Here is a 12,794-nt window from a genome sequence, read left to right as displayed (position 1 = left end):
CTGTACCTGAAAGAAAAATAATATCATGATAGCACAAAATCTCTAATGTTATAGGAAGAAAGATGATGCAACAATATGGATTCTAATAAAGTTATCATTTACTTACCTAGTAATAATTGTTTTTCATTCATAGACAAAATTCCATAATTTTCATCCCCAGGAAATGTTTTATTTTACTTTATTGCAGTGAGGATGTCCTGATTTTTTCTGGCTAATGAAGGAAAACATTTTATTTCCAAGAATGCCTCTTCATTTTGCACAATACCTAAAAAAACCTAGAGTTAGTGACACATTGACTATTCGGCAACCAAAACAGTAATAATTACATTATATAGGTATTGTTCACTGCTTATATCTACCATTACGGAAGAAGTGAGAATTATTTTCTAAAAAGATCGGCACGAGAAAATTACAATGTACAATGAAAGAATGAAACTGTACCTACCTTACGAAACTTCACCATCATGAATTCCGCTTCAATTGAGTCTGAATTTTTCTGGATTTTCGCGGACCAGAACACCGATGATTTTTGTAACTTGATTTAGACGTTGCTATCATTTTCAATTTATACAAACAAATTGACACAATAAACATGACCCTATGTGTCAGTGTCAACACTGTCAAATAAAAATGCACTAAACTAAACATGACGGCACTGCAAATCCTGCCAGGTCGGCCAGGCAACGTCGCCAACGTCATAGAGTGGCAACGCCGCACGCAACGTATTTGTACACGACATTTGTGACACACACATACGTAAAATTGATGAAAAAATTACGTTGATTTATGTATGATTTCTGTATGAAACAAAGTTTTTCTATTAATTTAGCGCAAACGAATATTCGAAAGTAGATAAATGAGCAAATATTTGTGTAGTAATAGTGTGTAGTGCCTTAATTAAAGCAGATTGAATTTTGTATGAAAATCGAACCACCTTAATTTGACACATGTTTAGGTAAAATGTTAAATGAATACAACATACATACGAAACAATATTGTCATGTGCGTAGCAGTCAAAGTTTGACTAGTTCCTACGAAAGAGATGGAAGATGTTAAGCCAAAATGATCACATAGAAAGGGATGGAGAATTGAACAGAATTTGGCACAGCGGAGTATATCCTCTATCCTACTCTCTCATTCTACCTTAACTTACTGAATGGAAGTTTAGGCACTTTTGGCTTTTATTTACAATAGGGTAGGCGTCATGTATTCTGATTTCAACACTTAAAGTTTATGCTGGTAATTTTGGTAGATATTCTGTCAAAAATTGAGCAAAATTTGATATCGAAAAGCAAAATGCTCCGTTGTTTAACCTATACACTTTCTATGCCTATGATTGTTTCGAACACATCACAACCTAGTTATTGTGATACTTTGACTGTTATTCCTTTAATATGAACCGTAGTGGCAAGAAAAGCTACTTTTGAAGAACTACATAGATCAGAATCTACTCTACAAGTCGCTATGTACTAACAAAATAAACTCTGAAGTTTCAACAAATATAATGCAAATTTTGATACAGTTTGGCCAATACAGGAACGATTATATATATATATATATATATATATATATATATATATATATATATATTGGCACTTGGTTTCTACCGAACATTATTTACAATAAAGGTTTTGATGACTACATATTGCCCCATAAAGAAATTTACAATTTGAAACTATTGTTACTACATTTTAGAGTAATTTAGAAATCCTTACAAATATTTTAAGTACATCCACACTCCCGTGCGTTACAACAAGTGATTCAAAAACCGTCCGTTTGATATTTTCGATTTACTTAATGTGACCATATTCGTTTTTTTGTGCTACTATTCTGGAAACTTTTAAATGGGATCGCGATTTATAAAATATACATTACTATTCTATATTTGTATTATAAATGTACTAAAACCTGCTGATATTTCAAGTAAAAAAAAGTTGATTCGCCGGTTGGTCAATAACTATTAAAATATGGTTTTAGTCCAACTGAGGCAGACTCGATAAGAGTCGAAAAAACAACAATTAATTTTGCTACACTATAACTATATATCCTTATAATTTAGTTATAATTTTCTACGCACTCGACATGAACACAATCCGCCACCGCACGCTTCAAAAACATCGATAACTCTAAAATAAACCGTACACTTACCGGCTAATCGACATAAGGCGTGGGTCCATTCACACACATTTACATTATAGGGTTACTGTTGTCCTATATCCGACATTAGAAGTGGAATTGACACAGTAAAAATCTACATGTCAGGATTCATGGTAACCCTACAGAAGCAAATTAACATACGTATAGGGCTACCATTAATATTTTAAAATGGCCAGAGGTTTTTATAGATTTTTGACAAGTTTTGAATCGTATCTCCTACTTTTGCACTACATATAGAATTATAAGACAAACGGCTATCGGTTCTTCAATTTTTTATTTCATTTTACGTCTACCGGATTTTGAAAGAAATGAATACTTATTTTTTTAAGATTTTTTTAAACATTGTCTAAAAAAAAACACTTTTTTCGTATTTTGATTGCTGTGAAAGATCTTGCATATACGAAATCTACATATTTGGGATAGTCTTTGATGTTTCTAAAAACTGGTCAGAGGTTTTAATTTTAAACTAATTAATACAAAAGTTATGGCCTAAAATTGTTCAACGTAATTGATGCCAAATATCTCGAAGACAATGAACTTTGAAGTAAACATGGGATACTATATTCCTTAAAGCCGTCGTTGTTAATATGATAAGCTACAAAAACATTGGAAAACTAAGGGATTCAGATCGATGGTCATCGGGGCACGGGATCCCCTTAAAATAAATCCTACTTCAGAGTGGGATCGACACATTAATATCTTGGATATGTCCGTCAGTACTCCAAGTGTGGGAACCCTACACTCGCACATTTACATATGGGGTCACCATGAGCATTCTAAAAACGTAGGCTAAAACAAATCCAACATCAGAGCGGGATCGACAGGTTGAAAATCCGGATAATATGTCCGTCGGGACCCCTCCACTCGCACATTTATACATAGGATTACATAGGATTAACCATCAGCATTTTTAAGGCCTTTTAAAACAGATCCGACGTGCCGATCCCACGGCAAGTAAAAAATCTGAACTAAACCGGTAACCCCACGCGCACCTGGTGATATGTCATCGATATGTCGCGTCACTAACCATCGGTTTAAAGAGCCACCGCCGCGCCTCGTTCTGTCCCGCTCCGACCTGTGTGTGGTCTGGATGCGCTGTCTCGGTCCGGTCGGGCATCACAACTTCTTGCGCTTGCCGTTGGCGGCGGGCGAGGCCGCGGCGGGGCCGAGCGCGCTGTCGGCGGCGGCCTTGGCGGCGTGCTCCATGCCTTTCTCGAGGCCGGCTTGGTATAGCGGCTTCATTACCTGACAATCACAAATTGGTAAATGAGATCGACAAATCTCATTATAATAATTTTCATGATAAGAAATTGTGATTTGAGAGTGGAATGAAAATATTGTAATGAACCACATAATAATAAGTAATCTGAATATAAATTATCATAATAAGGCAAAATTTACATTTTCCCAAAGCACGCTGGCCGTGTCATCGATGGTCACGCCCAGCTCCCGCATCTCTCCGCTGTACCTGTACACCAAAATAATACATTAATGTATCATAAACATAACTTAGGTATGCGCGATAGTGGCGCTCGCCAAGCGGCTGTGAGCCCCATACATTTTTAGAGTTCATAGTCATCAAATAGTATAAAAACTTGGGCAAACGAAAGTAAGCAATTTAGCCATATAGCATGATCATCACTTAGTCCTCCATGTTCTTCGCATGTATGTACGTAGCGAAACATGATGTTCGCCCACAGCACTAGCCTGAGCAGCGCGATGCCCATGGCCAGGTTACAGAGGTTTGCGATGGGGTAGAGGCCTAGAGGCCGAAGATACTGAGCACGTAGAGAACATGTCAGTACCTGATGTACGCCCACAGCACCAGCGTGAGCAGCGCGAAGCCCATGGCCAGGTTGCAGAGGTTGGCGATGGGGTAGAGGCCGACGAGGCCGAAGATACTGAGCACGTAGAGAACATGTCAGTACCTGATGTACGCCCACAGCACCAGCGTGAGCAGCGCGAAGCCCATGGCCAGGTTGCAGAGGTTGGCGATGGGGTAGAGGCCTAGAGGCCGAAGATACTGAGCACGTAGAGAACATGTCAGTACCTGATGTACGCCCACAGCACCAGCGTGAGCAGCGCGAAGCCCATGGCCAGGTTGCAGAGGTTGGCGATGGGGTAGAGGCCGACGAGGCCGAAGACGCCGCTCAGCACGTAGAAGAACATGGCGATGGCGAAGAACACGGACGGCGTGCGCGCCGCCTTGAAGATGTTCTTGCTCTCGTTGTGCGCGCTGAACTGCTTGAATTGCTCCTCCAAGTCCTGGAATACAAGGGATTTATATAATTTATCAGCCGCTTTTCTACGAAATATCTCTGTGATTAATTTTCAGTCTGCAGTCAGTTTTGTTAAAGTTAAAGTTCTTTTATTCGCATAAAATATGGTACAGTCGGTTAATATAAATGAAATGATAATTGTCACATACAGGATCAATAAACAAAGGTACAACTTAAAAACAAAGTCACACAACATACATTATTTCGGTGAAGTTGAATCTCACCAAATCTCACGTGGGGCCGAGGAGGGGTCTGGTCTGGTTACGCGATTATGTATGCCGTGTCGTGTCGTGGTCTTCAGTCCATCCCCAAAAGGCTCCTTACCTCCTAATCCTCTTTAAGCGGCTATCCAAATTATTCAGGACTCCAGTTTTATCAAAATATTATAAGTGGAACTCACCAGGAATAGTTGCTCGCTGTAGACCTGGCTGAACTCATCGCCTCCCATCTTCCGCTTGGAGTGCAAAGCGTGCAGGCCCTAATCCCTGACCCCATGTGCTGCCTCCAGCAATAAATAAATTATGAATTAAGCAGTAGTGTCTGTAGATACATATACCCGGACCAGCTGCTCGCAGTAGGACTGGCTGAACTTGTCCCCTCCCATTTTCCGCTTGGAGTGGAAGGCGTGCAGGCCCTAATCCCTGACCCCATGTGCTGCCTCCAGCAGTAGTGTCTGTAGATACATACCCGGACCAGCTGCTCGCAGTAGGACTGGCTGAACTTGTCCCCTCCCATTTTCCGCTTGGAGTGGAAGGCGTGCAGGCCCTAATCCCTGACCCCATGTGCTGCCTCCAGCAGTAGTGTCTGTAGATACATACCCGGACCAGCTGCTCGCAGTAGGACTGGCTGAACTTGTCCCCTCCCATTTTCCGCTTGGAGTGGAAGGCGTGCAGGCCCTAATCCCTGACCCCATGTGCTGCCTCCAGCAGTAGTGTCTGTAGATACATACCCGGACCAGCTGCTCGCAGTAGGACTGGCTGAACTTGTCCCCTCCCATTTTCCGCTTGGAGTGGAAGGCGTGCAGGCCCTAATCCCTGACCCCATGTGCTGCCTCCAGCAGTAGTGGTCCCCTCCCATTTTCCGCTTGGAGTGGAAGGCGTGCAGGCCCTAATCCCTGACCCCCCCCCATGTGCTGCCTCCAGCAGTAGTGTCTGTAGATACATACCCGGACCAGCTGCTCGCAGTAGGACTGGCTGAACTTGTCCCCTCCCATTTTCCGCTTGGAGTGGAAGGCGTGCAGGCCCTAATCCCTGACCCCATGTGCTGCCTCCAGCAGTAGTGGTCCCCTCCCATTTTCCGCTTGGAGTGGAAGGCGTGCAGGCCCTAATCCCTGACCCCCCCCCCCATGTGGTGCCTCCAGCAGTAGTGTCTGTAGATACATACCCGGACCAGCTGCTCGCAGTAGGACTGGCTGAACTCGTCCCCTCCCATTTTCCGCTTGGAGTGGAAGACCTGCAGGCCCTAATCCCTGACCCCATGTGCTGCTTCCAGCAGTAGTGTCTGTAGATACATACCCGGACCAGCTGCGCGCAGTAGGACTGGCTGAACTTGTCCCCTCCCATTTTCCGCTTGGAGTGGAAGGCGTGCAGGCCCTAATCCCTGACCCCATGTGCTGCCTCCAGCAGTAGTGTCTGTAGATACATACCCGGACCAGCTGCTCGCAGTAGGACTGGCTGAACTTGTCCCCTCCCATTTTCCGCTTGGAGTGGAAGGCGTGCAGGCCCTAATCCCTGACCCCATGTGCTGCCTCCAGCAGTAGTGTCTGTAGATACATACCCGGACCAGCTGCTCACAGTAGGACTGGCTGAACTCATCCCCTCCCATTTTCCGCTTGGAGTGGAAGGCGTGCAGGGCCTTGTCTCTGACCCTGCTATGTTCTGCCTCCAACAGTAGTGTCTGTAGGTAAGGTTTGGCACCTCCGCACACTTCTTCCATGAGCGTGGTGTATACTTCTTTGGCCTCGGCTACGGCTGTGAGGTTGTTCGCTTCCGCTGTCGCCTGTGAAAAGGTACATCTTTAAGTAACTCAAACAGGACATATTATTCTTTACAATTTGATTTATGTTACACTATCAATGTACACACGGAGTAGGATGGAGATGGCAAGTGGGCGTTCCCGTCTATCCGACAGTTAGTAGCGACCGACTCACTTTATGCACAGACTATGCTCAGTTGTTGTGTAAACTTCATGCTCGAATGACATTCACGTCGTACGTACGCTCGTCTAACAAAAATTGATAATTAAATTTAAAATGCCGTATTGTGCAGTATTAAGCTGCAGAAATCACAGCGGTTTAAAAAATCTTTCACGTGGAGGTATTTCCTATCACCGGTGGTTATTTATTTAAATATAATCCGATAAATACGAAAAATCTGTTTCTATTGCATTATTTACGAATGTTCGTTAAGTAAATCTATATTTTATCAGTTAGAACTTAGAGTTCACAATCCTTTGTCACTATTCTTTACGTTTATCTGGAATATTCGCTATCCTAAATGTCAAATAACTTCGCTACTCAGATGCTGCGCAATGTCGATATTTATATCGATAAAGTTAAAGTTACGATATTTCAAGTTTGATGTTTGGTAGTTCGGTAATAAATTATTATTTTAGACACGTTTCTAATTATTATTTGGGATAATCAATGTCTTAGTAAATATGGCAGCTCTGGTCATCAAGCACTAAGTTAAGTCGGGGTCATTTCATGGCAACCTTTCAAACCTTCGTATTCCTTTACATACGTTTTTGTTTTTTACACCCATCATATTTTCATCGTTAATATAATTAGACTAGGTACTTAATGCACTTATGCGTACAATGCATGCAATGTGCCATGAATAAACGTTTTATATTTTCTATTTCTTTATTATTAATTATTGTAGGTTACCACAAGATGCCGATATTAAAAATAAATGGGTCAATGCTACTGGGCAAGAAAATTAGTTTCCGCAAAAATATAGCACCATTTGCTAGGAGCATTTCTTAGAGAAAGATTTCTGGGGATAAAATTGCCATACATCTCATCTAGCGTCCACACGCCTAAAACTTAGTTACTAATTTAGTAATTATTAGTGACATTCGGGCTCACTTAATTAATAAAAAGTGTTCCGTACCACGCAAACTAGCGTGAAATATTGGAATTTTGCCGCCCCCCTTCCTGATTTGATAGGTCACAATCTTACAATCAAATCAAGTGGGATCGATGAGCCAGTTTCATGTATGCTTTCACACCATACAATTAATTTGACAATTTAATCAGGTTGTCCCGTCTAGACGACAAGTAAATATATTGTTAAAGACGAATACTTACCTATGTAAGATGTAAGTAATTGCAGATTTGTGATCACAAAATAACAGCAATACCGAGTTAATAAACCTTTAAAGAACTATGATTTTATCTGTTTGACTTTAAGATATATTTAATGTTCACATTAACAACCTAGTTGGTCAATTAATAAGAAACAAATTTCTAGTTAGATATTTGTTGTACTGTACTACATATTATTTTTCATACAATCACGATTATCACTACCTATATTATAATCATAAATAAAGTATCATCTAAATGTGTTAAAACATACGGTAATGAAATATCAATACCTAACTGAACACACAAATATCGATAAAACACTCCGATTACACTGTCCCCTCCCTATATCGTCGAATGGAAAGAAGTTCCAACGGTTAGCTACTCGCAGGCGTGTAGAGGTCTCGAAAACACCAGTGTAACGTGACCGTGAGATCCGTAACAAACCATGCGTAATTAGACCTTACTTATACTGGTTTTTTAGCCCTTTTCTCGCCTGTTAAGTAAGTGATTTTAAAATTATATAAAATAACGCCATCTGGTGTTGAGTAGTTGTATTAGGTGAACGTTGAGCGAGCTTTTGTGAGATGAATGAGATAATGAAAGAGTCGTATGTCATATAGCTTTGACATTATAATTTAAACCGTCACTCATGTAGCCTACAGTTGATATTCGTTCGAGAAATGTCCACCGGTAATAACTTTTTGGTATGGAAAGTTGCTACGAATCAGAGCAATTTTGTAAGTGTGTGACGTATTTTAACGTGGCTATGAATGTGTGAGTTTAGCGACACTGGTTTTCATACTAAATAGGAGTCATTTCACATCCACTAGTTTATTAATTCGTGAATGTACACCTGGCGGCTGAAACTTTTTGAATGCCAATGCAAAATGTTTTTTCTGCCCTCCGGCTGGAAAGCGTTAACTTTCGGCCCGCTGCGCTAAACGATATTGCCGCTTTCCGGCTCCCTCGGATAGAAAAATAGTATATACATATTGGCAAACTTTATAGTATTTTTTAAGTGTTAGCACGGACAAGCCATACAGGCAGTCTAGGATACGTTAAAGCGTAAAAGTAACCTCTAAATTAAAACATACCCTCCGAAAGACCTCGTTAAATTTGAAAGAGACATCCGCCGTTGAAGACGTTTCGCGTCGTGTGCTAACCTAACCTCTAACCAGGGATTTGTAGTTCTTGGTTTTCATTTTCTGTCCGTTTCTAAACTATAGACCGAAATATCTAAGGAATAAGGTGCAAGTTCACTTACCACAAGCATACTCTTCGGTTCGGGAAGCTCATTGCCTTTGTAAATGTTCATGTAAGACACGAAGTACTGGACCAGCTCTTTGGCCTTGACTTTCTGGCCGTTGATGAGCTTGGGCACGAGGTTCTGTGGAGCCAGCAGCATGGGCACCAGCTGCTGAAGCGACCGTTTGAATTCAGGCTCTATGTCTGTGGGATAAGGTATATATTTTAGGGCCAATTGCGCCATCCAGCGTTAGCCACTAACTCGGGATTAACTGGTTAAACTCGAAGTTACCAGTACAATTTAACTCTGTGTTAATGGTTAACTCCGAGTGGCTAACCTTAGATGGTGCAAGTGGCCCATCTTATCTTATCTTATATAATGATCTCATAATGATAATTATGTCAAGATTATTTTCTTTAACCCCTCGAGTCCCAGTCATGGACAAAGTCGAAAACTTCCAAATCCAGGTTTTTATGTTTGTCGCGAGTGGGATATCGCGTCCGTGGGACTTAGAGGTAACCTTTCTGCCGACGTGATATAGCGTCCGCGGGACTTCTGAGGTAAGGCTCTTACTATAATTATCTTACGTTCGCCCTACAAAATGTTTGGGAGGGAAATATAAATAAATAAATATTATAGGACATTCTTACACAGATTGACTGTCCAACGGTAAGCCCAAGGAGGCTTGTATTATGGGTACTCAGACAACGATATATATAATATATAAGTACTTAAATACATAGGAAACACCCATGACCCAGGAACAAATATCTGTGCTCATCACACAAATAAATGCCCTTACCGGGATTCGAACCCAGGACCATCGGCTTCAGAGGCAGGGTCACTACCCACTAGGCCAGACCGGTCGTCTAAATCTAAATGTATAGCAAATGAGTTAAATTAGTTAGTAACCTTCGAGCCGTCCGTCGAAGTGCGGGTTGGTGGCGACCCGCAGGCCGGGATGGGGCAGCAGGCTACAGACAGCAGGGTGTCACACGAGCGTACCTTCGAGCCGTCCGTCGAAGTGCGGGTTGGTGGCGACCCGCAGGCCGGGATGGGGCAGCAGGCTACAGACAGCAGGGTGTCACACGAGCGTACCTTCGAGCCGTCCGTCGAAGTGCGGGTTGGTGGCGACCCGCAGGCCGGGATGGGGCAGCAGGCTACAGACAGCAGGGTGTCACACGAGCGTACCTTCGAGCCGTCCGTCGAAGTGCGGGTTGGTGGCGACCCGCAGGCCGGGATGGGGCAGCAGGCTACAGACAGCAGGGTGTCACACGAGCGTACCTTCGAGCCGTCCGTCGAAGTGCGGGTTGGTGGCGACCCGCAGGCCGGGATGGGGCAGCAGGCTACAGACAGCAGGGTGTCACACGAGCGTACCTTCGAGCCGTCCGTCGAAGTGCGGGTTGGTGGCGACCCGCAGGCCGGGATGGGGCAGCAGGCTACAGACAGCAGGGTGTCACACGAGCGTACCTTCGAGCCGTCCGTCGAAGTGCGGGTTGGTGGCGACCCGCAGGCCGGGATGGGGCAGCAGGCTACAGACAGCAGGGTGTCACACGAGCGTACCTTCGAGCCGTCCGTCGAAGTGCGGGTTGGTGGCGACCCGCAGGCCGGGATGGGGCAGCAGGCTACAGACAGCAGGGTGTCACACGAGCGTACCTTCGAGCCGTCCGTCGAAGTGCGGGTTGGTGGCGACCCGCAGGCCGGGATGGGGCAGCAGGCTACAGACAGCAGGGTGTCACACGAGCGTACCTTCGAGCCGTCCGTCGAAGTGCGGGTTGGTGGCGACCCGCAGGCCGGGATGGGGCAGCAGGCTACAGACAGCAGGGTGTCACACGAGCGTACCTTCGAGCCGTCCGTCGAAGTGCGGGTTGGTGGCGACCCGCAGGCCGGGATGGGGCAGCAGGTAGCACGCTATCTCGGAGAAGCACGACGTGATGTGCTTCCTCAGGGACTGCAGCTCCGGGTGCTGCTTGTCTGACACCTGCCAACGAACAAACACATTCCCATTAACAATTGTCAGTATAATGGTAGAATTTTATGTCCAAATATCATTTGTTTTTTGCGTCTTTCCTGTGGACATCATATTTGATTTATTGCCTCACTTTTGTACCTGGCCAGGTTTTTGGCCGTCAGTCGCAGAATATAAGTCTCATAGGAGTTCCAAGACGGGTGTGACCCTTAACAGTCGCTGCGAATGATAGGCTTCCCCCATCAGACTCGTTCTATTAAAGAAGGGGAATCCTGGGCAAGGTGTTACTTTAAGCCGCCGCTGCAGGATGGTGTTAGTGTTACCCCCCTCGGCGCCATACGCCACATACGGGAAGCTCCAGCCCCGAGCCAGTACTGAAGCCAGAATGGTATGTGCTGTCTAACGCCAGCCGTATTCTTTCTTTTTTCTTGATGGACTTGAAGGCGGTGTTGCCTGTAGCCAATGTCACGTAAAAGGGTAGGAACAAAATAAATGCTCTTAAAGCACGACGCTGTTCGGTGGTTGTTGTAGTTGTCTCGTAAAACCGATAGCTGGATTTTACGAGAAGCACGTGGACTACCGGCCGTTGACTCCAAAATGGTGGTTAAACACGCTTTGAGATTAATTCTCCATTCACTGCACACTACCACATTAGATTATTGTATAATAAAGCTATCGATATTACACTTTAAACAATATTAATGAGCAAAAAACAAAGGAATTAATCACGAGGCTACTATCAAGATGGCGTTCGAACCGGAAGTCTCGCCAGCCGTATTATCCGTGTACAACTGTATACATGTTAGTACCTTGAGCCGCCGCTGCAGGATGGTGTTGCCGCCCTCGGCACCATACGCTGCCTCGTACGGGAAGCTCCAGTCCCGGACCAGGAACTGAAGCCTCTGGAAGGGTGTGCGACCGCTGTCTTCTAACGCCAGGCGGCCGTACTCCGTGAACAGCTGAAATGTAACAATAACATTGTAATGTAGAAATATAGTTACATACAAATATCAAGAAATATTACAAACATGACTGACAATTTAGACAATTATCAAAAGGTCAAGCAACAGAAGTGGCGGTGGACCACATCATCAGAGAAGGGCTAGAAAAGTGGACAAAAGGCCTTATAGAGTGGTACCCAAGGGGGTACAAAAGGAAGAGAGGAAAGCCTACTCGTAGATGGTCAGATGACTTTAAAAGGATAGGTGGAGTGGACTGGCCCAGGAAAGCAAGAGACCGCAATACCTGGAAGGACTTGGAAGAGGCCTATGTCGGAGGACAAGCTGAATGATGAGGAAAGCTGTCGATGTCGAAGTAGAAAATAGTAAATAGTAATATATATATAATTGTATAGAGAAAAATAAGGTATATTTTTAAGTAGACTATCAGTGTTTTTTATTTTATTTATTTTATTTTTATTATTAAATGGTGGTTATAGTCACATTCTAAAATTTTACCTCAACCACAAAGCCGTGTTTTAGAATTTTCAGATTACGGAGATATATCTACACGTAAGAAACAAAAACGAAGTTCGGGTTGAAAAACCACAGCTTTTGTCTATTAATAGATGGATCATGAACCATCCAACGAATATCGCAAAGTAATTTAGGTACAAGTGTACTTCTCCTGCCATTTTGTATCAAATGTCGGGTTGGCTAATGTACTAGTTAATGGACATCACATCTTGATTGTGTCAACATTACATTATAACCTCTTAACCGCCACGACTACCTACTTCATATAACTAGCAATAGTGAACCTTTTCTGTATTCGGTGGAAAATTTTATTACGCGTTGCCATGTGTACATGTAAGGTAACCGTGGCCAAAGGTAT

General features: G+C 43.6%; 1 protein-coding gene across 1 annotated transcript in view; it reads right to left on the bottom strand.

Moving 5' to 3' along the window:
* Positions 1–1,674: 1,674 nt before the first annotated feature.
* Positions 1,675–12,794, bottom strand: part of LOC134748172 (atlastin) — a 31,768-nt gene continuing 20,648 nt past the window's right edge. Inside the window, exons 5-11 of the mRNA XM_063682885.1 lie at positions 11,771–11,920; positions 10,835–10,973; positions 9,011–9,195; positions 6,213–6,434; positions 4,208–4,422; positions 3,559–3,625; positions 1,675–3,402 (exon numbers count right to left, since the gene is read on the bottom strand). Coding sequence (XP_063538955.1) covers positions 3,274–3,402; positions 3,559–3,625; positions 4,208–4,422; positions 6,213–6,434; positions 9,011–9,195; positions 10,835–10,973; positions 11,771–11,920 — 1,107 coding nt within the window. The 3' untranslated portion in view covers positions 1,675–3,273. The remainder of the gene's footprint in view (positions 3,403–3,558; positions 3,626–4,207; positions 4,423–6,212; positions 6,435–9,010; positions 9,196–10,834; positions 10,974–11,770; positions 11,921–12,794) is intronic.

The sequence above is a fragment of the Cydia strobilella genome, chromosome 16 (genome assembly GCF_947568885.1).
Source record: "Cydia strobilella chromosome 16, ilCydStro3.1, whole genome shotgun sequence".
In the NCBI taxonomy this organism is placed as follows: Eukaryota; Metazoa; Arthropoda; class Insecta; order Lepidoptera; family Tortricidae; genus Cydia; species Cydia strobilella.
Note: the sequence above shows the minus strand (reverse complement) of the source record. Positions and strands in the feature narration are given on the sequence as shown.